General features: G+C 42.3%; 3 protein-coding genes and 1 long non-coding RNA gene across 5 annotated transcripts; 2 read left to right on the top strand and 2 right to left on the bottom strand.

Moving 5' to 3' along the window:
• The first annotated feature begins 502 nt into the window (after positions 1-502).
• On the top strand, positions 503-7,316 carry LOC105286031 (succinate dehydrogenase [ubiquinone] iron-sulfur subunit, mitochondrial-like). Its single transcript, XM_011350657.3, has 5 exons — positions 503-673; positions 4,336-4,586; positions 4,809-5,106; positions 6,114-6,236; positions 6,365-7,316. The coding sequence occupies exons 1-5, from the start codon at positions 503-505 to the stop codon at positions 6,500-6,502; spliced, it is 981 nt and encodes a 326-aa protein (XP_011348959.1). The 3' UTR covers positions 6,503-7,316.
• LOC105285139 (serine/threonine-protein kinase Chk2) lies at positions 6,528-10,051 on the bottom strand. 2 transcript variants are annotated; one of them, XM_011349131.3, is made up of 7 exons: positions 9,573-10,051; positions 9,080-9,352; positions 8,749-8,948; positions 8,448-8,651; positions 8,179-8,352; positions 7,924-8,088; positions 6,528-7,838 (listed from the first exon to the last, which is right to left on the bottom strand). In XM_011349131.3, exons 1-7 carry the CDS (start codon positions 9,724-9,726, stop codon positions 7,605-7,607), a joined length of 1,404 nt encoding a protein of 467 aa, XP_011347433.1. In that variant the 5' UTR covers positions 9,727-10,051; the 3' UTR covers positions 6,528-7,604. The 2 variants fall into 2 exon arrangements, with proteins under 2 accessions (XP_011347433.1, XP_011347423.1); XM_011349121.3 differs by having other exon boundaries at positions 8,749-8,996; positions 9,573-10,050.
• Positions 10,052-10,592: 541 nt separating this feature from the next.
• On the bottom strand, positions 10,593-24,543 carry LOC105285151 (lissencephaly-1 homolog). Its single transcript, XM_011349152.3, has 7 exons — positions 24,389-24,543; positions 18,671-18,816; positions 14,537-14,690; positions 14,191-14,397; positions 13,697-14,107; positions 13,238-13,586; positions 10,593-13,114 (listed from the first exon to the last, which is right to left on the bottom strand). The coding sequence occupies exons 2-7, from the start codon at positions 18,706-18,708 to the stop codon at positions 13,041-13,043; spliced, it is 1,233 nt and encodes a 410-aa protein (XP_011347454.1). The 5' UTR covers positions 18,709-18,816; positions 24,389-24,543; the 3' UTR covers positions 10,593-13,040.
• On the top strand, positions 19,123-20,181 carry LOC105285146. The gene is made up of 2 exons (XR_895005.3): positions 19,123-19,728; positions 19,795-20,181. It is a non-coding gene; the product is annotated as an uncharacterized LOC105285146 (long non-coding RNA).
• Positions 24,544-24,968: the final 425 nt, after the last annotated feature.

Below are 24,968 nucleotides of genomic sequence, written 5' to 3' on the forward strand. Positions count from 1 at the left end.
TATTTCGAGATTATTTAATGACCATAAGGTCACGCGCGTCAGTCTTATCGCGCTTGTTGTAACTTGTTTACAGTATCAAGCAACGTGCCGCACATATTTGTCCCTCAATGATACAATTTAAAACTATTCGCAATGATCTATTTATAATAATCACTTTAACGAGCAATTAATCATTTTTAAATTACCATTTAGCAAATGAACAATGAACATGTCTTATATTTCGCAAGAAATAATTAATAAAACTCAAATTAGTTTATTAAAAATGTAGGAGAGCCTAGAAAGTCTAGAAATAAATTCGTATCTAAAATATTGGAAATATTGCATAAACTTGTCGCGAAGTTCGTCGCTTGATGATATTTTGTTTGCGTGATATTTGCATCCAAAGAGATACGTAACCACGACAGATCATGCAGTGATCAAAATAGCGATATTGCGAAGGTGTCCTTTCCAAGTTAATCTCGTGCCAACGTGAAGACGTCAACTTATTCTGCAAGGGTGGGTCATGTTCGCTGCTGTGAACAGATCTACGAGCCGACTCTGGTTGCACGGGTTCGCGCGTATTCGCGTGCCGGGATTCTCCAAATCTGCCAAAGAGACCACGCAGTCGTCCGAGTTAGAGGCGGCTGTAGCAGCTGATATCGCGGGCGCTGTAGCATGCAAGACTCCTCCGGAAGTTAGTTGTACATACGGATGTACGAAATAATACAAGACATAAAAATCCTTTGAGTCAAGCTCTTGATACGCAATAGTGTAAGAGGCGAAAAATAATTAGGAGACTGCCTTAGATTTGAACTCGAACTCTCCGGGATCCCTGGTTCACACGCCTAGGTCTTAGGCTGTACGGCCAATACTCCTACTGTTCTGATCACCTTGTTTTCATTCCGATCCTCTATACGACCTGTCAGTCTCGACTATCTTTCCAGATCTTACAGCTCGGCCAGCCTGACATTACATTCGTCCTCGAATGTCTCCAAATCGTCGGTTCACTCCACTTGAGTCCCTCCCAACCTCCATTTTTGGTTCACTCTTCTGAGTTCCTCCCAACATCCATTTTTGGTTCACTCTTCTGAGTCCCTCCCAACCTCCATGTTGGTTCACTCCTCTGAGTCCTTCCCAATCTCCATGTTGGTTCACTCCTCTGAGTCTGTCCCGACCTCCATGTTCAGGCTTCACTACCGGCCAGCTGCTTCTCAACTCCCTCCTCTCCGAGGGGTAGCGGATGAATCTCAACTGTCTTCGAGGGGTAGCGAATTTTATCCCACTTCTGAATTGTAAGAGGCGAAAAATAATTAGGAGACTGCCTTAGATTTGAACTCGAACTCTCCGGGATCCCTGGTTCACACGCCTAGGTCTTAGGCTGTACGGCCAATACTCCTACTGTTGTGATCACCTTGTTTTCATTCCGATCCTCTATACGACCTGTCAGTCTCGACTATCTTTCCAGATCTTACAGCTCGGCCAGCCTGACATTACATTCGTCCCCGAATGTCTCCAAATCGTCGGTTCACTCCACTTGAGTCCCTCCCAACCTCCATTTTTGGTTCACTCTTCTGAGTTCCTCCCAACATCCATTTTTGGTTCACTCTTCTGAGTCCCTCCCAACCTCCATGTTGGTTCACTCCTCTGAGTCCGTCCCGACCTCCATGTTCAGGCTTCACTACCGGCCAGCTGCTTCTCAACTCCCTCCTCTCCGAGGGGTAGCGGATGAATCTCAACTGTCTTCGAGGGGTAGCGGATTTTATCTCACTTCTGAATTGTAAGAGGTGAAAAATAACTAGGAGACTGCCTTAGATTTGAACTCGAACTCTCCGGGATCCCTGGTTCACACGCCTAGGTCTTAGGCTGTACGGCCAATACTCCTACTGTTGTGATCACCTTGTTTTCATTCCGATCCTCTATACGACCTGTCAGTCTCGACTATCTTTCCAGATCTTACAGCTCGGCCAGCCTGACATTACATTCGTCCTCGAATGTCTCCAAATCGTCGGTTCACTCCACTTGAGTCCCTCCCAACCTCCATTTTTGGTTCACTCTTCTGAGTTCCTCCCAACATCCATTTATGGTTCACTCTTCTGAGTCCCTCCCAACCTCCATGTTGGTTCACTCCTCTGAGTTCTTCCCAATCTCCATGTTGGTTCACTCCTCTGAGTCCGTCCCGACCTCCATGTTCAGGCTTCACTACCGGCCAGCTGCTTCTCAACTCCCTCCTCTCCGAGGGGTAGCGGATGAATCTCAACTGTCTTCGAGGGGTAGCGGATTTTATCTCACTTCTGAATTGTAAGAGGTGAAAAATAACTAGGAGACTGCCTTAGATTTGAACTCGAACTCTCCGGGATCCCTGGTTCACACGCCTAGGTCTTAGGCTGTACGGCCAATACTCCTACTGTTGTGATCACCTTGTTTTCATTCCGATCCTCTATACGACCTGTCAGTCTCGACTATCTTTCCAGATCTTACAGCTCGGCCAGCCTGACATTACATTCGTCCCCGAATGTCTCCAAATCGTCGGTTCACTCCACTTGAGTCCCTCCCAACCTCCATTTTTGGTTCACTCTTCTGAGTCCCTCCCAACATCCATTTTTGGTTCACTCTTCTGAGTCCCTCCCAACCTCCATGTTGGTTCACTCCTCTGAGTCCTTCCCAATCTCCATGTTGGTTCACTCCTCTGAGTCCTTCCCAATCTCCATGTTGGGTCACTCCTCTGAGTCCTTCCCAATCTCCATGTTGGTTCACTCCTCTGAGTCCGTCCCGACCTCCATGTTCAGGCTTCACTACCAGCCAGCTGCTTCTCAACTCCCTCCTCTCCGAGGGGTAGTGGATGAATCTCAACTGTCTTCGAGGGGTAGCGGATTTTATCCCACTTTTGAATTGTAAGAGGCGAAAAATAACTAGGAGACTGCTTTAGATTTGAATTCGAACTCTCCGGGATCCCTGGTTCGCACGCCTAGGTCTTAGGCTGTACGGCCAATACTCCTACTGTTGTGATCAACTTGTTTTCATTCCGATCCTCTATACGACCTGTCAGTCTCGACTATCTTTCCAGATCTTACAGCTCGGCCAGCCTGACATTACATTCGTCCCCGAATGTCTCCAAATCGTCGGTTCACTCCCCTTGAGTCCCTCCCAACCTCCATTTTTGGTTCACTCTTCTGAGTCCCTCCCAACATCCATTTTTGGTTCACTCTTCTGAGTCCCTCCCAACCTCCATGTTGGTTCACTCCTCTGAGTCCTTCCCAATCTCCATGTTGGTTCACTCCTCTGAGTCCTTCCCAATCTCCATGTTGGGTCACTCCTCTGAGTCCTTCCCAATCTCCATGTTGGTTCACTCCTCTGAGTCCGTCCCGACCTCCATGTTCAGGCTTCACTACCAGCCAGCTGCTTCTCAACTCCCTCCTCTCCGAGGGGTAGTGGATGAATCTCAACTGTCTTCGAGGGGTAGCGGATTTTATCCCACTTTTGAATTGTAAGAGGCGAAAAATAACTAGGAGACTGCTTTAGATTTGAATTCGAACTCTCCGGGATCCCTGGTTCGCACGCCTAGGTCTTAGGCTGTACGGCCAATACTCCTACTGTTGTGATCAACTTGTTTTCATTCCGATCCTCTATACGACCTGTCAGTCTCGACTATCTTTCCAGATCTTACAGCTCGGCCAGCCTGACATTACATTCGTCCCCGAATGTCTCCAAATCGTCGGTTCACTCCCCTTGAGTCCCTCCCAACCTCCATTTTTGGTTCACTCTTCTGAGTCCCTCCCAACATCCATTTTTGGTTCACTCTTCTGAGTCCCTCCCAACCTCCATGTTGGTTCACTCCTCTGAGTCCTTCCCAATCTCCATGTTGGTTCACTCCTCTGAGTCCTTCCCAATCTCCATGTTGGGTCACTCCTCTGAGTCCTTCCCAATCTCCATGTTGGTTCACTCCTCTGAGTCCGTCCCGACCTCCATGTTCAGGCTTCACTACCAGCCAGCTGCTTCTCAACTCCCTCCTCTCCGAGGGGTAGTGGATGAATCTCAACTGTCTTCGAGGGGTAGCGGATTTTATCCCACTTTTGAATTGTAAGAGGCGAAAAATAACTAGGAGACTGCTTTAGATTTGAATTCGAACTCTCCGGGATCCCTGGTTCGCACGCCTAGGTCTTAGGCTGTACGGCCAATACTCCTACTGTTGTGATCAACTTGTTTTCATTCTGATCCTCTATACAACCTGTCAGTCTCGACTATCTTTCCAGATCTTACAATAGTTTGATAACAATGCTATTTCTATAATTATTTTTGCCTTTTCGTGCAAAAATGTGAAAACAGACTAAAATTACGATTATTATCGGTCTTTTGCAGCAGGAAAAAGTTGTACCGAGGATGCAGACTGTTCGCGTATATCGATGGAATCCGGAAACGCCAAAAGTGAAGCCGTACATGCAGCAGTTTAACGTGGATCTAAATAAATGTGGCACGATGGTGTTGGACGTGCTGGCGTTGATCAAGGCGCAGCACGACCCGACGTTGTCTTACCGAAGGTCCTGTCGCGAAGGCATCTGCGGCAGTTGTGGAATGAACATAAACGGCGTCAATACTCTGGCTTGCGTAACGTAATTCATTATATTATATCGATCGTTGTAACCGACGTAATCTACGAGATTTTTTGGCACCGATACATCAAATGGTAGGAATTTGGAGCTTTTCAAAGGGAATATTTGGAGTTGAACGCTTCAAAGCTTGCTTATCAGCACGAAATTTACTTTTACGACAAGACCCTTTGCAAGTAACGTTGCTCAATGTTGCTCGACTTTGCAATGACTTGAAATCTTCAGGAAGGTCGAACAATCTCCACAACCATTGGTGGTTTATCCTCTGCCGCATGCGTACGTAATTCGGGATCTGGTGCCGGACATGGAGCAGTTCTTACAGCAATTTCAGAAGATCGAACCGTATTTACAACGCCCGGGTGAGGACAGTTTTCTCGGTTTGCGGCAGATACTGCAAAGCCCGAGGGACAGGAGCAAACTCGACGGCATGTACGAGTGCGTGATGTGCGCGTGCTGCACGTACACGTGCCCCCCTTATTGGTGGCTCGGCGATAAGTTTTTGGGGCCTGCGGTTCTCCTGCAGGTAACGGGAATCAATCGGCATGATGATGAAGTCATCTTTCTACAAAATAAAGATATCGATATACAGGGTGTCCCATTTTAAATGCCGCAGGCAAAAATCTCGAAAAATATGGGATGTACGGAAAAATGTTTCGAACAAAAGTTGCATGGTTTGAAGGGGGCCGCATGATGAAAATATGTACTTGACCTTGAGTGACCTTTTCAAGGCCAGGTCAATGTGATGGATGTTTTCTTAAATGGGACCCCCCCTTTTTTATTGTATATTCTTGTAGCTTAGTTCGAGAGCTTTCCAAAACACTACCTACCTTTGTTTTTTGTCCAAGCAGTTCCCAAGATATGAAGCTTCAAAGTTGACATACCGCCGGCATTCGCATTACCCGAGACAGTGCCGACTATGCCGGTGGAGCGGCCTAAGCAGATGAGAGGTACCGTTGCGTAAATTGAAACATTTTTTGATTGTTTGAGGCACCGTCTCTCGCGGCGCTCGAGAGCCTGAAGTGGGGATAGCGGCACTGAAGTCCGAGCTCTGCTTATTAGTAAATACTGTGCATTCCATTTGGAGTTACTAGTACTAGTACTGCTTACCACACCCCCATACACAAAATCGGCCCTTTTTAGGGCCACTATGATGTACAAATCCGACCGAGCAACCTCCCTGCGGTGTACATCGGGTAATGCGAATGCCGGCGGTATGTCAACTTTGACGCTTCATATCTTGGGAACTGCTTGGGCAAAAAACAAAAGTAGGTAGTGTTTTGGAAAGCTCTCGACTAAGCTACAAGAATATACAATAAAAAAGGGGGGGGGTCCCATTTAAGAAAACATCTATCACATCGACCTGGCCTTGAAAAGGTCACTCAAGGTCAAGTACATATTTTCATCATGTGGCCCCCTTCAAACCATGCAACTTTTGTTCGAAACATTTTTCCGTACGTCCCATATTTTTCGAGATTTTTGCCTGCGGCATTTAAAATGGGACACCCTGTATACGTTTCTCGCTTGTAACAGGCATACAGGTGGATAATAGACTCACGGGACCTGGCACACAAAGAGAGGCTGGCAAAGCTACGCGACTTTTACTCGGTTTACCGATGTCACACGATCTTCAATTGTACTAAGACGTGTCCAAAGGTGATTGCGAACACTATTTCACCCACGCACCTCTACAAATAAGTTTGCAGTTTCTCTAAAAAGCAAATGTCATCAAACATGGATTGATATTAAACAATACTTGGTATTTTCCGTACGTTCCTTAACAGGGACTGAATCCAGGAAAAGCGATAGCGCAACTGAAACGTTTACTGGCCGGACTTACGAAGAAGGAGAAGCCAGACTTCGAGACGACACTTCCAAATCTTTGCAGTGGTGAGGAACATCATCCATGCAGTAAGGGGTAAGAAAAGGATGACAAGATTTGCAGGATGATGTTTGTCTTCCCTTTTATTGTGTGATTGAATAATAAACTGGTTTCGTTGCTACATGGAAGCTGATAATCCCGTGGCTTATACTCTAAATTAAATCTACATTTTTGATAAGCGTTCAATACTAACCGGTACTAACATGGAACTGTATACTATAATCTCTCTTTCTCTCCCGAGATTTTATTTCTTTTTGTAAACTTATCAATCAAAAAAAGTAGAATATATATATAAATCTTCAATGGTAAGAGCAGTGCATTAAGTTACCTTAATGCACTGCTCTTAATACTGATTAATACATAGTCATCTTAGTTTTACTTTGTACGAAGTATTTAGTAACAGCCCGCGGAAAAGAATTCAAGGGAGGGGCAAAACCTTAAGGTCCCTCTAAAGATAGGAAACTCAAGTAAAAACATTTTGTAAAAAAACAAGGAAAATTTGTACTTCGAAACTTATTATATCAGACTATATAATTTATGTGTATTATTTGTTTTCTTTTCGTTTTTTTTTGTTTATGATTTAGAACTTCAACATTGCTATTTTTCAATTCCAGGGAGGGCAACTGTCCCTCCTTGCCCCTCCTCTGGGCGCTTATGTTTAGTAATATAAATTATATTATCAGTCTTAACAGACACGTCAAATTGAGATATGCCAAAAACTAAACAAGTTTTAATTAATTGTATCGGCTAACAGATATGTATTCTATTCTTAGTTATCTCACTGTTTTCAGGTCAAAGCTAATCACAGTTGTATCAAATTGCAAGTCTCGCACAATTAAATGGAATAAATGTCGTATATCTACTTTATAAACTTCCCTGAGATTGTCGCGTTGATACAATCGATTCCACAAACTTAACATTTTATTAGTATTTGTATATGATCCAACATAGTTAAATGTTGTAATGATCGTTCGATGAATAGAAACTATTTTACATACTAAGTAGGTAACTATCGACGTATCACAACGAAATGAACAAGATCCTGCCGAAAGGATATATCAGGTATGTTTTGGTTACTTCCGCGGAAGACAAGCTCGAAATATTTGTGTCATATATATATATTCTATCAAATCCTGCGTTATTCACGCGTTAAGCCGCGCACGTTTCGCACTTTCCGGAAATATTTCGTCAGCTCTTTGACGGTTCTCAAACGTATTCAAAGGTGGCAGATTCTCATCGTTCTCCGAATCGTTCGGGGAGTGCGACATCAATGAGTTTACGATTTCTCGCATACGAAAGTCTGCCAACCAAGGATGTAGCAATATCTGTCGTACCGTTATACGTCTCCTCGGATTGACCGTCAACATGGATTTGATCTGAGCAACGCAATAGTTAATTAATAAACTAATTACTAGGAGACCAATTATTGTTGTTGCTACTAATAATGTGTGATCGTCATACCAGTTCTGTAGCATTTCGCGATACATGTCCGAACAGTGACTGCGGAAACCCGTATAATCCGCGTCTTATTTGCGCCTCCAATGGAATATCCGTTCTGTGGATATTGAATGGAACTGAACCGCTTAAACAAGCGTACAATATCACTCCCAAGCTCCACACGTCAACCTGAACGAATTTCGACAAAATAAAAAGATTCTATCTACATTTATCATAATGCCTATTTAAAAAATGCATGCAAAAATATATATAACATACTTGATTCGTGTAAGAGCTACGTCCAAGGGTCGTCAAAATTTCAGGGGCAACGTACATAGGAGTACCACAGAATGTTCTCAGCATGCTCTCGGCGTCCACTAGCTTCGACATACCAAAATCCGATACTTTGGTCAAAGTAATGTCAGATTTATTTGCTAACAGTATATTCTCCGGCTATAAATTTTAATTACTCGTCAAATAATAATATTAATATGTTCTAATTATTTTATTAAAATATTAGATGATATTCTGGATGTTCGTAACAATACCTTCAAGTCCCTGTGCGTAATACCCTGTTTGTGAAGATAATGCACAGCCAATACGACTTGGTAAAATATCAATTTTGCGCACGATTCCGATAATTTCCCCCTGCTTCTGATCCTATCAAAAAGCTCTCCACCTTCCATTAATTCGAGCACAATGTACATTGTTGATGGTGTGTCACAGATCTCTTCCATGTGGATTATACAAGACTAAAACATGTATATAAAAAACGTTTTCCTTTTTTCCATTGACATCCAGATTACAAATAAGTACAAGACAAATAACTTGTCATTTAATTCAACTTACATGTTTCAACTTTCTTAATATCTCAACTTCATTTCTAATTTTTTCTGGATCATTAAACGGATTTCCATTTGCACTAAAACCGTTTTTCTGTATAGTTTTCAGGGCAAATTTTTGTGAACCATTCTTTGTAAATATCATTTTCACTTCGCCACAAGCACCAGATCCCAATTTGCGGCCGAGCGCATACTTCACTTTCAATTCTTGTGGCAAGTTATTAGGGGGTACATTTAAGTTTACGAACATAAAAACTACAATTAAGTAATTTCTATTATATTATATCCACATATTCAATATTAAGCTAAGAATGAGCTCTGTTAGAGAGCGCAATTACCTGAGAAGTATGGTTTGCATAGAGCTATCTCAGAATTAGATTCGATAATGACACGATTCCCACGACCAACCATGGCCTTGTCTATAAAGGTTCCATTGGAGCTCAAATCTTCAAGATAGACCACAATATCGTCTGTATCACAAATGCGCTCCCTGTATATGCGGAAATGTACCTTGCTCATTACAGTCAACCATTTTGACTGCACCTCGTTGGAAGTAAAGATGCAATCGCAGCTCTCAGAGCGTCCCACAGTATAGGAATCATTTATCATTTCTGGAAAATGGTTCAACGAATAAAACATGTTTCTTCAAGAACACATTTCAACATGTCAGGGCTGCGTTCGAAAACATCACCCGAGCGCCCCAGTGTATCATTTTATCCTTGTTGTTCATTCGCTGAACAACAAGGATAAAATGATACACTGGGGCGCTCGGGTGATGTTTTCGAACGCAGCCCAGATGACACTTTTGCGTAAAAGTATGCAAATGCTTACCTAGACTTCTTATACACGGTCTAATAGACCACAGTCTTCCCCAGACTGCTTGTGTTGGTTGGCTCGAAGTTTCTTGAGATGTCTGTGTCTGAGTTAAACCATCTGCATTTTGAGTATTGGGCAAACTAGCCGGGATTTGTTCTTGTGACGTCATTTTTGCTTCGGTTTTTTTGACAAAAAGATTACGAAAGAAAGGTAACTAATAATTTGCATCCGCTAGAGTCGCAAGCACACAAAGACCGCGACGACTAACCCATATTCGCATACGCGTCCGTTAACAAAGAGCCAACTTTCTTGGCAACCAAGAGATTCTGATTCCACGGGAAAATGAAACGAGTCTGTGCAGTAATTCTACGTTGAGTGAGAGGCAATATTCTCGAACGTATACGTCAACGGAATGTCTCGAAAATTGTGGCGACCCAGCCACACGTTTCTCGCACCAAACAATGAATCCAGCTTCCCGCGGAACTTCAATGCGGTTAGCGTCGATAAATCAGGAATCGCTATTACTAACTATAGGTATGTAATGTATCTAATGCAACTTTTGTATAATTATGTACGAAGTTTTTAATGAATATAATTGATACGTCACACGTGCTTATGTATATGTATTCTGTACTAATTGCATATAAAAAATCATTTTGACGTTCTGATTAAATTATTAAAATTATATTATTGAATTGTATCTTATTACTTATCATCTAAAATTAATTTCCTTTCTGTAATAAGGCTGTACAAGTGAATATTTCGTAAATAAGATCTTCTCCAATATCGATGAGAAATTGTTAACTAAAATTATTACTTTAAAAATGATGTATAAATGTAGCTTTTGAATAAGACCATTTAAAAGTAAGTCAAAGTAAAGAGATTAATAATAATACTGATATAAAACTTTTCTTCTTCTGTAGCAAATTATAGTTAACAATAGTATACGTTAGCAAATTATATGTTAGACACAACGATTTTTCTAAGTACTAGTGCCTGTTTTTCAGGAGCTCAATAAATATTTGCCAATCATTTATATATCACAAATGACGAAGAATACTTTATTGTATGTCTACTTGTTGGTATTATCATTTCCCAAGCAGGTAGAAAGCGAGTCACAGAAGCCATCGTGACGAATCTTATGAAAGGCGACACTATAATATAACTTTTATTACACCATCTACTTCTATAAACACGCAATAGATGTTGAGTACGCGTTTTACTTACACTATGTTGCTAATTTTTGTCCTACCATACTATAAAATACTGTCATGCATGTAGATTAATGCAAAGTTACCCTTAAAGTCTATTGCTCAATCAAAACTACAGAAAATTCTAGCAGACAACAGAAATATATTGCGCTTTCAACGCGCATTCAACGAAGATGAAACTTGCAAGAAACTGGAGAAAGAAATGCTAGTCTAAAAACGATATGAGTCATAGGTGATGATATATAGCATACAACGGTCTCACGACTCAGTGACAACTTGGTTTATTATTCATCAAAATAATTTAATACCACATTAATCGAGAGGTATCTCTTGTTTGATGGGTCTGTTGCTTCTTTTACTGGACTGAACAGGCTAAACAGAGGATAAACAGTAGGAAAAAAAAATAGCAGACAGTAATTAAGGGTACCGTTTGAAAAAATCACTTTCAGTTAAGCGATTATCGATTAATGATTTGCGGATTGCACGTTTTATGTACGTGTGCGAATATCTCGTTTCATCGAATGCCTGCAAACGAACGCGTCATCATATGTGTGTATCAATCAACCGTTAACTTCGTGCTCCCCTCTCTCTCTCTCTCTCTCTCTCTCTGAAGTTTATTTCCTTATTTTTCCTTCTATAGTCTACATTATGTCTGCGCTACCGCTAATAGTAATTAGAACTAAAAAATACAACTAGTACCACCTCTCTTGGAACCCACGCAATGCACTATGCGCTCTACAACTTCCGTACGTTTATACGTTTACATCTTACGAGTCTTCTCTCATCGGCTTTACTCGAATGCTTAAGCTTTAAATGTCGCATTCTCTATACTCGGTTGTATGCCTGTTGTAATATCATTAATAATGCACGATGATCGAACGCCAAATAGCGCGGCGAGAATTTAATTTCCATTGTTGTCTTTGTTTTGTTTTGAGCACTCTTCGAGTTTCGTCGACTGACTCTCTGTGATCCTCAACTGCGGTTCTCATCAAGAAATTAAAAATGATATTGAACACCGTATACCGTTCGCGAAGTCTTCGGTCAATTTTGGTTGACATAGGTATCTTTCTGACTGTATGAGATTCGATTGTACATAAGTGTAAGTGTATAACATGACGAAATTCGCTATAATCGAAGGAAACGTGTCACGATAAAAAAAAACTCAATTCACATAAACGCGTGTGTAAGAAAATATTTGCGGATTTTGTTTTTATACGGACAATTTGCCCGTGGCACAATGTCCATTGAAAATGAATTCTTATCGGTGCAGCAGACGCGACCTCCTGATGCATATCAAGATACACGCAAGTCAAAATTAAGCGATCCTCGATACTTGGTTCTTTGCACGATACAAAGACACTGCGCGCGTCTACACATGTGCACGTATATGTGTATATATTATATATGTATATATGATTAAAGGAGCAGCGTCTTTTGCGTTCTTTATTTTTTTTTTTTCAAAAACTCTCGAGGAGAGCGGGCGTACAAGTGACAACGTATTATTAGTTACCGTCATTAGTTGCGCAGAGCAGGTGACGCCACAGCCGAAATTTTTCGCCACCATCGACAGAAAATTAAAGAGATTCGGCACGTTCCTACGCAAGATCATGATCGACGAGGAGGATCATCCGTCTCATTAGTAAGAGCCAGCTGGTAACTAATACTTTAATACGGACACACAAGCGATAAAAGCACGCGAAGGGCGGAGTAAGAGTGTGAAATTAAACGTGAGTTATACTCATCATCGACATCGAATTTTCGCGCTGCGCAAAGACGCGTGTATATATATATACAGAATAATGCCTACTACAATTGCACAATTGTCTAAAGGAATATAACTCTCTTGTAATTGTATATGGCATTAGTGACTCCACCTCGACAAGTAATCCGTAATGAGAACTCGTGAGAGCGTCCCCTCGATCGTTTGATCCCTATGATCGTCTCTCGGTATTCACTCTCCTCGAATAGTGCAGTTCATTGCCGTAAAACGATGTATCGTATTATAATATAATTACTAATTATACTTTATTATAAATTAATTAAAGAGCTCTTAACCATACGTGTTTATGTGTGTTTATGTATAATAATATTAATAATAATAATAATAATATTAATATTAATAGCATATGTACGATAGCTTTTTGTAGCAGCTTACTCTTTCGGCCGATTCCATTAAAATGAACGCGCGTTCGTCTCTTTTTTTTCTCTCTCTCTCTCGTTTTATACTCTGCCGTTCTCTTCCGACGTCCGAAGGAAAATCTAAATTCGGTGACTAGCGGCACTCCCAAATCTTCACCGTTTGATCGACGCTCCCGGTGACCACGTAAGGATGATTCTTGTGGAAATCTGCAGTTTAGAAGGATACATGAGAATATTATGGATAAGCTTTCGCGTAGAAGCATTGGATACGATGGGATCGGAAAAATGTTTCGTGTTCGCTGGAAAAAGAGGCGAGAGCAAGATACAAACCGACAGAGGTGCAAAAGTGAACGTGCGCCTCAAGTGTCTTCATCACTCGCTTGTTACGCGTGTCCCACACTCGCAGTGTCTTATCGTCGGACGCGCTGACGATAAACTTGCCACCCGGATGGAAGACGATGCATCGCACCCAATTGTCGTGACCAACCAGGGTGAAGAGACACACCCCTGCGCCGACATCCCATACGCGTATCATCTTGTCCCGAGAGCCGGATGCGAGGAACGGCCCCTCGTGTGCGCCCTTATTATCCGCTCCGGCTGCCGCGTTGATCGACGCTCTCGCGCTCTCCGGCGCCCATGCGATGCATTCCACTACGTGCTCGTGATCTCTGAACTCGACCTAATGATCCATAAACGATTCTCGCGTTACCAACACTTTCGTGTAAAGTGCGATTATGCACGTGTTGAGTTCGCGCGGAAATGAAATTCACTTCGTGTCACTTCGTTTACCTTCGTTTCCTTCGTCGCCACGTGCCATACCCGAACAGTCTGGTCATTCGAACAGCTGGCGATAAGCTCACCGCACGGGCTGACCCGCGCCATTCTCACCCATTCCCTGTGTCCCGTGAGCGTCTTCACGCAATAGCCCGTCGCGACCTCCCAAATCTTGATCGTCTTATCCCTCGAGGCGCTCACTACGAAGTCACCCTGCGGCATGAACGCGACCGAGTTGACGTTGTGATCGTGGCCGTGCATGGTCTTTACGCAGGCGAACGACTGGTGGAAGTCCCACAGCTTGATGGACATGTCCGCACTGCAAGAGGCGAGCAGTTTGCCCGAGACATCAAACGCAATGTCCTGTACGCTGTCGGTGTGACCTTTCAGTGTTCTTTCGAAATCACCGCTCTCAAAGTCCCATACCTTGAAAAGGGATGACAAAGCATGAAAACGAGACGTGCGATAAACGGAAGTTGTTGGTCTAGTTAGCACGAGTGCACTCTCACCTTGATGGTAGCATCTTCGCTGGCAGATACAACGAGACTAAAAACTGGATGGAAAATAACTCTATTGATAGGGGCTCTATGACCAGTCAGACTATACTTTTCTGGCGGCCTCGGGATCCACTCGGATGGTGATCTCTTACCGCGCGTTGGCGCGCCTTCTATGAACTCCTTCTCCGCCTCGGAGAGTTTAGACTCCAATTCCATTACCTACGGCATTCGTCGAGTGAGTTCAAACGGTCACTTAACTAATGTAATGCGTCCGTTGAATCCTTCTACGCACGCAACGGCACGGAATCATGAGCCAGGAGAAAATATTTCTCAAACTAGGCAACGAAAAAGACTCTACCTTCTTCTGCAATCGTATAACTGAGGTCCATTTCTTCTCCAGCAGCCCGCCGTATTTCCTTTCCACCTCTCCTGGCATATCAGCTTCCTTCTTAAATGCCTCCAGTGCATCTTGATAGCCATTGGTGCTAAGGTAATCCGCGATCGCCTTATTTCTGAAATCATCAATATTAGGATTTTTTATAAAAAAATGCAAAACACTTTCAAAAATAACGATCATTTTTCTTAATTGGACGTAATTCAATAAATTAAATGGCGATTTTTCACGAAATATCATCGTTTCTTGTTTCTTATTCATGCGTCTTCTCGTCAGGTACAGCTACGGAGATCAGGAGGGAATAAGAAACAGACGTGTGATAGCTTTAATCTCCAATTGTTTCGCGTTGGCGTCGGCCAGCCGTCTGTTTATGACGTAGAGATAAAGATAAAGTGCTGTACCTGCGATCCGATACAATGGACGGGGGCCGTAAGGCAGGTTGGATACGTGGGAAAGAGATTGAAAGTCGGGCAAACTTGTGCCAGGGTGAAAGGCCTCGAGTCGGCCGTTCGTCTCTATTCACCTGACTACTCCACGTGATAGAAATTATCGCTCGCAATGCTGTGCACTGCTGCGATCTTTGGTTTTTTACAACTACCACGGCACATGGGAGTGACTCATTAGATGTGTGACCAAAAAAAGGAGGAAATCAAAGTTACTTTAATTCAGTGAAAACATTCGCTAAACCGTTCAACGTTCACATTATTGAATTTTACATAAAAAATTCTCATTCGCAATGAGATTTATCCGTTGCTAATTAAGCTCGATACATAATTATTTTTAAACATATGTAATGCAAGAACCTACAGATACTGTAATGTTATAATTTATGCGGTTAATTACACATAATTCGCAGGAAATTAAGAAGGGCCCGAGAATAATAAAAAGGAGAGGTAATCCATAAGAAACTTGGCGGTGAGAAATTTTATATCATGCACGCATAATGTCTCGGCAGCGGGTTGTATGTACAATAACACAGTGATGAAAAAGAATGTTTCAGGTAGACAGGCAGAGGGATCATTGTCTCCGTGAGTGCGGAAGGTGACTGTCTTGCTTTCTGCTTTAACACTCACGGGTCACATCACAAGTTCGTGCAGGAGCACGAAAAATGGAAAATAGAGGAAATACAATGGACGAATATTACAGCGATATTTTCTGAAAAAAGAGAGCGTTTTATAAGTATTCATCATGACGCATCATTAATCCGTACAAATATCGCCCAAGGCGACCACTCGTGCAACCATGCGAAAGTTATGACATTCGAAATTCATCGAACGCTTAATGCGATGATCGATACGAACAAGCAAGAACAGGATTTCACTTATTCCGAACCGCTGGAATTCGCTTTGTCGAAGAGAGATATCTTATTATAAACCTAAGAAATCCATTCTCAATTTATTTGCAAATCATACCATTACGAAACTGAGAATATTTATTCTTGTGCGTATATTTTCTTCCGAGGATTGGCGAGAATCTCCAACGAACACTTGCATAACACTTGCAAAAGTGTATTTCACAAGAACGATGTCTTCAGAATATTTCAGGACGCATTGATATTAAATAAAACATTTCTAAAATTAGATGCAGACAGTGTGCGTCCGCGCTAGCTAGTTGATATTCCTCAAATACGAATATAATGAAAACGGGAAAACACCTGCCGGAATTAATTAACCATCTTCACAGAAATTAAAGATGTAACGATGGACTCGAAGAAAAGGCTGAGATCGCTACCGAGGATACGACGATGTTTCGATGCTCTCGAATACAAAGGTCGGAAGGAGAAACAACGGGTGTAACGGTACAATAGAACTTTAGTCGCGAAATTCTTTTATGCCCCCTTTCGTTCTAGTGCGTGCGATAAATTATGCGAGAAACATGAGAAAGGAGTCGTCAAAAAATGTGTAGACCACAAGATGGTATTTTAAGATGATACTTTTGTTGTTCGGCTTATGGGTCGAGACCTAAGTGAAACTAGATAACGGAAGAAAACAGAAAATGGAAGGTAGAAGATAATTTATCTTGCCTAGTCCTTTGCACATATAAAACGAACTCTGACATTAACACAAAGCTGCCATTGTATCCATCACATTCGAATTTTAACGAATACGCATCTATGTCAGACCGGTCGTTCTCATCTGCAACTGCAAGCTTTCTATTTCGCAATCATGCTTAATCTCACTTTCAGATATATGCGACATTAAAAATAACATATTCTTCTTTATCGTTTCTTTATCGTAGTTTCTTTTTACAAGTTTTGTTATTTTATAATAATTTTTTTCTCAGGACTTTTAAGAATAGCTTTATATTTTAATTATTTTAATAAGTTTAATAATTTTATATATTTATATATTTTTTATAATCTAAAATGAGAAAATAATTTTAAATAAACTTAAAGAAATAATAACTCAAAGGATCGATAAAAGTATCTAAAAGTTCAAAAGCCAGTTTATATCATAGAGTGAGTGATTATTTATATGGTGAAACCATGGAAACAACCAGCAGTTTCTTTATTGAAAATGTTAATTGGCCTGTTGTACATCCCCATATCAATCCATGGGAGAGTCACGCGTGTGACATCCTGTAACTAAGAGTTCCACGTGCGCAGACCCCGAGAGCTGTAGTGTTCTTATCCAAGAAGGAAAAACAACATGGACGCGACGGGACACCTGCACTGATCGATGAGGGCCTTCCTCTCCCTCCTTACCAGAGGAGCCAACTCTCATCCCCTTCCTGGCTTCGTTCCGAGGGTTCGCTTGCTCCGCTGCCGCCAGCGACGACTCATTCCGTGCAAACTATCGATCCTGCAGTTCGCGCGTGCTCGACAGACGCCCTCACCACCAGCCACCACCTTCCGCCGCCCTTCCCAGGCCCGACCGATCGACGAGCGATTTTGCGTCATAGGAATTAGCTGGCATAGATCGAGGATACAATCAATGCCGACGGTGTCCCCGTTTGTCGCACTGCCACGTTATACGTGAGATGCTCGCTCGAGCAGAAGAAAAGAAACGAAAAATCAATTATAAACAATCACTTAAATAATTTAAGACCGATCCAAAAACAGAAGAATCCGAAAGCTCGCACAATTTGTATTGAAATTTTCGCGAAAGCTCTGATCAAAGGAACTACAAATACCAAGAAATTCCAGGATCTCTGAAAAACATTTAAACATGATTTAAAAATATGTTTGTGTTTTGTATAATCGACGATATTTAATAACATGTAAACATCTTTGACTTAAAGTCGAAACAAAAGGGAGACTCAACATTGACGAGAAGAGGAATGACCAGTATCGCAAAAACACGCGTTTCATTGATAGATATGCGCGAATTGGAACATAACGAGATAATGGCAAGGATTGGCATTCGATTCTCTCGTATGCTCGCTAATGCGCACGGCAGCGCTGAAACAAGAAATACAGTCAGACGAGTGAGTGCTCGAGAGGTGAAGAACTCTCGACTCTCGTAGATCGTTATTTGCTTGCATTGGGTGAGTCATATACGTCAGGCCTTTAGCTTCTCCGTGTGAAATCGAAGGCTGAAGGTATGAGAAAATTCAAGAGCGACTCCCATGCAATACTCACACTTTTACGCGCCCACGATTATGCAAAATATAAATGAACTAATTACATAGTTAGCTCATTAAGGCTCAATGCCAGCTAATGATGCCAAGGTAGCTCAAAGAAAATTTTTTATATTAGAATAATATCGCTGCAACGTATAATTACTTGATAAAAGTAATTCAACAAATTTAATAAAAAATAATTGCGATAAATCTAAATTTATATTGCAGGAATATATTGTGAAGAGCTTCAACAATTTTCCCATGATATTCTACTGTTTATCTGTACTTGGGCGTAGGTGGTACAGAACATAAGGGAAACCTTTCTATTTCCCCGTGATTGATCCGTCCCCAAGCTGAATGCATTTGCGTGTCACCCCCGGAACTTGAGTGACAAGAGGGAAATGACAATGTTTCCAGCTATAGGAAAGAACGAGGGAACTCGACGCCCGTTAAACGCGCAAACGTTAATATACTGTCACTGCAAATAACGCGAATCGGAGTGCAAGGAAGAATTTCGTCACGCAATGGGCCACTTACAACTCCTCCCTCTGACGTTGAGACAGCACCATTTTCATGATCCTCGTGTGTGATACCTAGCTGTATATCTCGACGTGAATCCGTGGAGCGCGACTAGATCTTCCAGTCACCTCTCAATGATCTCAATGCCCCGCCATCAGCATTGCCTGCGACAAAAAAACATTACACGCATCACTTGGATGTGCTATGTACCTTCACTATATGCTAATACGTGCGAAACGATGTAGTCTCTCTGGCAGAAATATACATCAGCAGTCATATTTCTTCCGTGTACAAGAGTACTTCAAGAAAGACGAGACGTGCAAATACTTTTTTATTACTGCCACTACGCGTTTTATTCAGTTTTCTATAACTTGCATTTGCTCGTCCCGTCAGTCATCGATATTTTTCTAACGCGAGAAAAGAAACTGCGTTGGCGACGGCAACGACGGACTCGTGAGAGTCGAGCGTACCGAATTGTTTCCGCGGGATAATGTAACGTGCGCGTACAATACGCCTGAAATCAATGTCGTGGTTTATTTTACTTTCCATCGTCGCGGGAGAAACCCGATGCAGGTCGCGCGCTCGCGGAATCAGTGTCGCCTGCTTCGCTTGGGATCACTTGCGAGCTTTCGTCACTTGCTCGTCACGAAAGCGATCGTTCCCGTGGTGAGCTTAGACTTGCCGGTACGATTTCGCCGGGTCGATACCACTTTTCGCAACGGCGCATGAAGGATGCACGAAAGGGAAAGGCTTGAAAAGTAAAGCTCGAAATCACGGCAATGACGTGGCACTTACGAATATGCAGTCATACTTTACCTGAAACTGGAAGCATCAACAATCTCAAACTTAATTGCGCAAGTCACTACACGTCATATATTGAATTATACATATTATATATATATTGAATTATATATTAATCATTATTTCAAAAGCAGAAAAACTATTAAATTTGCTGACAAATTATATTATATTCATCGTCTTAAAATAAAATAATGACTGAAGAAAGTGCAGACAGAATTACTTAGAATTAATGTCACAGAAGCAAGTACTGGGAAATTATTTAAGATATGAAAAATGTAAGTCCATTTGCATTACAATTAAAAATAAATTTCAACTTTCCTTTTAAGAATATATTTTTACAGAATGTAAATAGAACGCAAACGGAAATTTAGTCATATTCCAAATAAAGAAACAATTCTGGAGGAAGAACCTTGACAGTCACAAAAGCGCAAGGAACAGCGTCGGCGCAGCGTCGTCGTCGCGACGCTTCCACGGCGATGGTTATCGTCGCGATGCGCCGTAATCGATAAACCAGGCACAGCCAGCACGCCCACCACTGGCAGCGCGTATATTTTCGCCTCGCGTTGCATTTAAATATTCATATTGGCCTCTTTCTACCTCGTAATGTCGCCGTAACGTTAAAAAGCGCGATGTGTAATTGAACGCGTGGAAAAACTCTGACATCAATGATCAATCGGCCCAAATGATGGCGACACAAAACACAACGAGCGAAAGGGAGAGATAAAAAATATTAACATAAGAAAAGAGAGAAGATGTGCACGTGTATCTTACGTTAGCAATGCGTGGAAAAGATATGAATGGAACAGCAATATCGGGCGCCTAAGGGTACTGCGTTTGAAAAACGATCTTGCACTCGCGCACGTAATTGCGACGCCGTGAAATGTTGAAAGTACCGTGCCACGAGTGTACACGTGTACACGTACAAAAGGGAAATGCGTAATTTATCATATTCTCGTTGCGAACGGCACGATAATGCGCGTACCGCGGTAAGAAACGGGAATTCCTTTCAAGAGAATTTGCTCATTCAACCCTAAACGGTCACGGTCCTCGCTGGCTAAAAATATGCAAAACTATACATATACATAACACAGATTTATATATAAATAATATAATAAATATAAATAATGTCTTGATGTTATGTATTTTACATTACATGCAAATAACATTAATTCAATGCTTCACGAAATTAATGGTCCAATAAATAATCATTCTGAGAATACTCATTCAATCCAGTAACCGACTAATTTATGCAACGAGTCGTTTATACAAATCAACGTCCTCCACTTTTCCACGCCTTGAAAACATGGAAACTCGTCTCGAAAAAAAAAGTTATTCATCTCAGACTTGTTTTGCAATTTTATGCAAACAACTCCTACGTTTGGTAAAGACCTGGATATACCAAACAAGCCAATTCGCGACGCGGGTGAATTCTTATCAGCCAGCGGCTTTCTACGCCATCGATCTCTCGATCGCTCTGCCGTTCGATCAATAACAGTTACGTTTCCGGGATCGCCGGTCCAGGTGAGCGACTGCCGACTCTCCTGACCTCGCGAGGCGCGTGCTTCAATCTGCCTCGAGTCTACTCTGATCTGCTTACGCGGTGACACATCAGAAACCCATCATCTACCAACTAGATAAGATCGTCGGCCGGTTAAGGCTGTTATCGGCACTCGAAACGTGATCCACCGGAATCGTATAACTACGCCTGCACTCTCTTCCTCCTGGCGGTCTCAAAACATTTACAAAACCTGACACAATGTGTGATTCCCCATACAGCACGAAAACATTTCAGAAGTATTTCATCTGACAGATGAAAGCATCTCATAAACATTGCAAAATGTTTCTGCAACAGTTATGAGACAACTCCGGAATAGCAAAATGTCCGCGACACTTGCATTTAAAACCTTATGGAAAGGTTGCTGAAAGGTATAGATCAATCTGCAACCTTTCTGAAATATTGCCGAAAGATTATTAAAATAGCTGAAATCTTTTTGATATATTACTAAAGGTTAATTGAAAAAATTTTGAAACTTTCCTATGATGTTGCACACAAATTACAAAGCTCTTATTCAAATAAATTGAAAATACTTCAGAAATTATATTTAAATTTATTATACGAGTATTCAGAAGATTGCAAATACTAAAAAGTTATAATAAAAATTATATATAAAATGTATTTATTATTTTTATTGTACGTTTTTATTTAATATTTGCAATCTAATTAATATAATAAATATGATTTCTGAAATATGCTTAATGAAAAAAATACATAATATATATAAGATGTATATAGATATATACACATACATAGCTAAACCAAGTATTCACCAAGTTTCCCTTTAAAAAGCGTGAATCGTTGGCACATTGACAAAGAGCCATTCTTATATTATATATTTTCCTTTTTCTTCCTCCAAATAGTTGATTAAAAGGAAAGAATTATATAAATATATAATTCTCTGTTCAACCAACACTTATATTTGAACGAAAAAAAGGATACGTGAAGATAATGCATTTTTTTGTCAACTGGTTAGCTTCACTAAAGATCGAATACTTGGTCTAGGTATATATATATAATTTTACTTTTTACAATATTCACATTTTTTCAAATTTATTGCACGTGGTAGGTTTTAGAAACATTTCTGTTGCAACATTTCATATGACATATTGCGGAATCCTTTCAGAAATGTTGCATATAAAATGTGAAATCTTGAAATGATTTTAAAACCTTCCTGAAAGCTTTCTGTATTAATCGGTGCTGTATGGGTCACTGATAAAGCTGCGGGACACTCCAATGTATAACGCTTCCAACTGCAGGATCGTTTAAAAAAACGATCCGCCGTTCGGACAAGATAACTTCGAGACATTGCGTCCCGCCTCGATTTGGCGCATCGAATCGAAAAGAACGGAAGAACGAGGCGGAGAGCGGACACGCGAACTGGCGTGCGTGAGATTCGATATCTGGGATCCAGATCTTATCCTGCACGGCGATTCATCGCGTGGCTTAATTGTCATCGTCCCGCAGGGCGATCGAGTGATTACTCACTCGTGAGGGATACGAAGCGCGGATGCAAAGCACGCGTGCGTTATTAGAGTGTCAATTTTTGGCGCAGTTGCAGCTTACATCGCGGGCAAAGAGACGAAGCAAAACGAAGTCGACGGAGGCAAGATCGCGTTCCGCGCAGTTCTGCGGAATCTGCGTTGGATCGAGCGCGATCGAATGTCGATTTTTCTTACTTGCCTCCGGGCAGCATCGATCTCACTCGCATGAAAGTGTAATGACACCTAGAAAGCCGACGTATGGATCGCTTCCGATAGAGTGACGCATTATTGATACGTGCAGCCGACGCGGCTACGTGAAGAAAGCGATAAACCTGATACACGGGTGAATCGTGATTCGAAGAATTAGAGAGATTAGGAGCCATGTAATATAGACCCCATATAACATAGAACACACAGTTACCCATATAACATAGAACAGTGGCTGAAGGAGATTAATATGAGGCTACTTAAGGGGAAGCTGGAGTTGCTAGTGAACTATTTTTTCACTATAGCGATGGTAATTGCAGTTTCGAACATTCTCTTTATTGCTTGTGCAGAATAAAAAATCCTTTTCCACAAATGAAGTATAGATAGAAAGAAAGTCCGCTCTACAGGACTTTATATTCAAAATGGCAAAAAGTTAAAAACTTGCATTTGTCTTTTCTAACTTTTTTCCATTTTGAATATAAAGTCCTGTAGAGCGGACTTTCTTTCTATCTATACTTCATTTGTGGAAAAGGATTTTTTATTCTGCACAAGCAACAAAGAGAATTTTCGAAACTGCAATTACCATCGCTATAGTGAAAAAATAGTTCACTAGCAACTCCAGCTTCCCTTAAAGCCGTGTCGAACCTTTTTGAAAGAGATAGGGATAGTGATGCAGTAGTGAAAAGAAACGGATAGAATAAAAGGGCAAATCACAAAGGGCAAGGTGGCCCCGGTAGGAAAAGAGAGTGTCATAATAACCATAAGCAAAAGCTGGTTGTTGGTACGTTAAATAAAAAAAAAGAATCGTGATTCGAGAAAGCATTGACCGGTGCCGAAGGCATCGACCACCCTGCAGAGTCGCGAGTCCGATTGCGCTAATGGCAGACCTCCTCAAGGCCGTAAAGGAGGATAGGGCGTTCGCTGCTGCTTATCGTTACCGCTAGAATAGGTACGAAATGCTGAGATCCAGTGAGAAGACGACTCGGGTCTCTCGCCTGTAACGCGGATACGACGACATCGGGAAAGAGACACTGTTGATCGATCGTGAAACTCGAGGTCGCTGGCGCGTCCTCGATCGACGGGCAGGAGAAAGAAGAGCAAGAGAGAGCGGAGTAGCAGTGACAGCTGATCGCGCATTATCGGAGTCTGTCAACGAAGCTCGCGACGTCGTCGTCGTCACGTCGTGCGAGGACGTGCGGATAAGATAAAGACGCTGCGTCGGACCGCGGGAAGCGCCTCGAAGATTTCTCGAGGGTGCGACGGTCGGCGATCCCGGAGCGCAAGTCGTCGACGATTTTTTTGGTTATCCGCGAAAAAATCAATTCGCGCTCTATGACGCGCGACGTGCACGTCGACGTCGTCCGACACGAGCTCTCGTGGACTCGGGCGCACGTTACGGCTGTCCTCCGTAGGGCCAAAGTCGTGCCAACGACGACGAGGACGATGACGACGGCGACGGCGACGCTCGCAGACGGGGCGGTCGGCGTCGACGCAACGCGGTCGGCGCGGGCTGGCCGACCGAGTACGAGACAACCGTTTGTTGTAGATCGCGTACGGCCATCTTGCTAGAACCCGTCACCCGTCTGGGTGGCCTGCCGCTTGTCACCACCGGCCCCGCGAGCGCCTAAAGCGCGCGATTCCACCGGGATCCACTCGGCCAACCGTGGCGAACTGTTCGCGGATACTCACGTCTGTCTCACGGAACAGCTGCAACGAGGATGGTCCGTGCGATGGCAAAATTATCGCGTGAAAACCGAGCGACCGCGACTATCGATGAACTCCTCGGGATCACTTCAACGATCGGACTGGCCTCCGCGAGGTGGCGTCTGCGCACTTCCGGCGCATGCGCGGCACCGTCACTACTTAACCACTCGCGCATTGTTCGTGGGCGCCGGGAGTGGGGCGCGGTAATGAGCTCCCTGGCGAGCATTTCTGGAATTAATGGCTGCGTTCGGCAGAAAAAGCTGCTTTGCAACTGTTGTAAAAATCGTGAATCTGATTGGCGTATGCGCTTAATTTTGATTGAATCTAAAAGCGCACGCCAATCATATTCACGAATTTTACAGCGGTTGCAAAGCAGCTTTTTCTGCCGAACGCAGCTCAACACCTCAGCTCGAGATGGCAGAGATTCAAATCTTTCAGTTATCATTACTGGTTAAGGGGATGCTGGAGTTGCTAGTGAACTATTTTTTCACTATAGCGATGGTAATTGCAGTTTCGAAAATTCTCTTTGTTGCTTGTGCAGAATAAAAAATCCTTTTCCACAAAT

The sequence above is a fragment of the Ooceraea biroi genome, chromosome 4, assembly GCF_003672135.1.
Source record: "Ooceraea biroi isolate clonal line C1 chromosome 4, Obir_v5.4, whole genome shotgun sequence".
In the NCBI taxonomy this organism is placed as follows: Eukaryota; Metazoa; Arthropoda; class Insecta; order Hymenoptera; family Formicidae; genus Ooceraea; species Ooceraea biroi.

Bases quoted from the DNA above. Each gene is read 5' to 3' on its own strand.
- LOC105286031 (XM_011350657.3), top strand. From the start codon at position 503: ATGTTCGCTGCTGTGAACAGATCTACGAGCCGACTCTGGTTGCACGGG. The intron at 4,587-4,808 runs GTAATTCATTAT...TGAAATCTTCAG, and splicing joins AATACTCTGGCTTGCGTAAC to GAAGGTCGAACAATCTCCAC. The intron at 6,237-6,364 runs GTGATTGCGAAC...GTTCCTTAACAG, and splicing joins GTACTAAGACGTGTCCAAAG to GGACTGAATCCAGGAAAAGC.
- LOC105285139 (XM_011349121.3), bottom strand. From the start codon at position 9,726: ATGACGTCACAAGAACAAATCCCGGCTAGTTTGCCCAATACTCAAAAT. The intron at 9,353-9,572 runs GTAAGCATTTGC...ACCATTTTCCAG, and splicing joins ACCGTGTATAAGAAGTCTAG to AAATGATAAATGATTCCTAT. The intron at 8,652-8,748 runs GTAAGTTGAATT...TACATGTTTTAG, and splicing joins TATTAAGAAAGTTGAAACAT to TCTTGTATAATCCACATGGA.
- LOC105285151 (XM_011349152.3), bottom strand. From the start codon at position 18,708: ATGAAAATGGTGCTGTCTCAACGTCAGAGGGAGGAGTT. The intron at 14,398-14,536 runs GTAGAGTCTTTT...CGAATGCCGTAG, and splicing joins TTATACGATTGCAGAAGAAG to GTAATGGAATTGGAGTCTAA. The intron at 14,108-14,190 runs GTGAGAGTGCAC...TCCCTTTTCAAG, and splicing joins GCGAAGATGCTACCATCAAG to GTATGGGACTTTGAGAGCGG.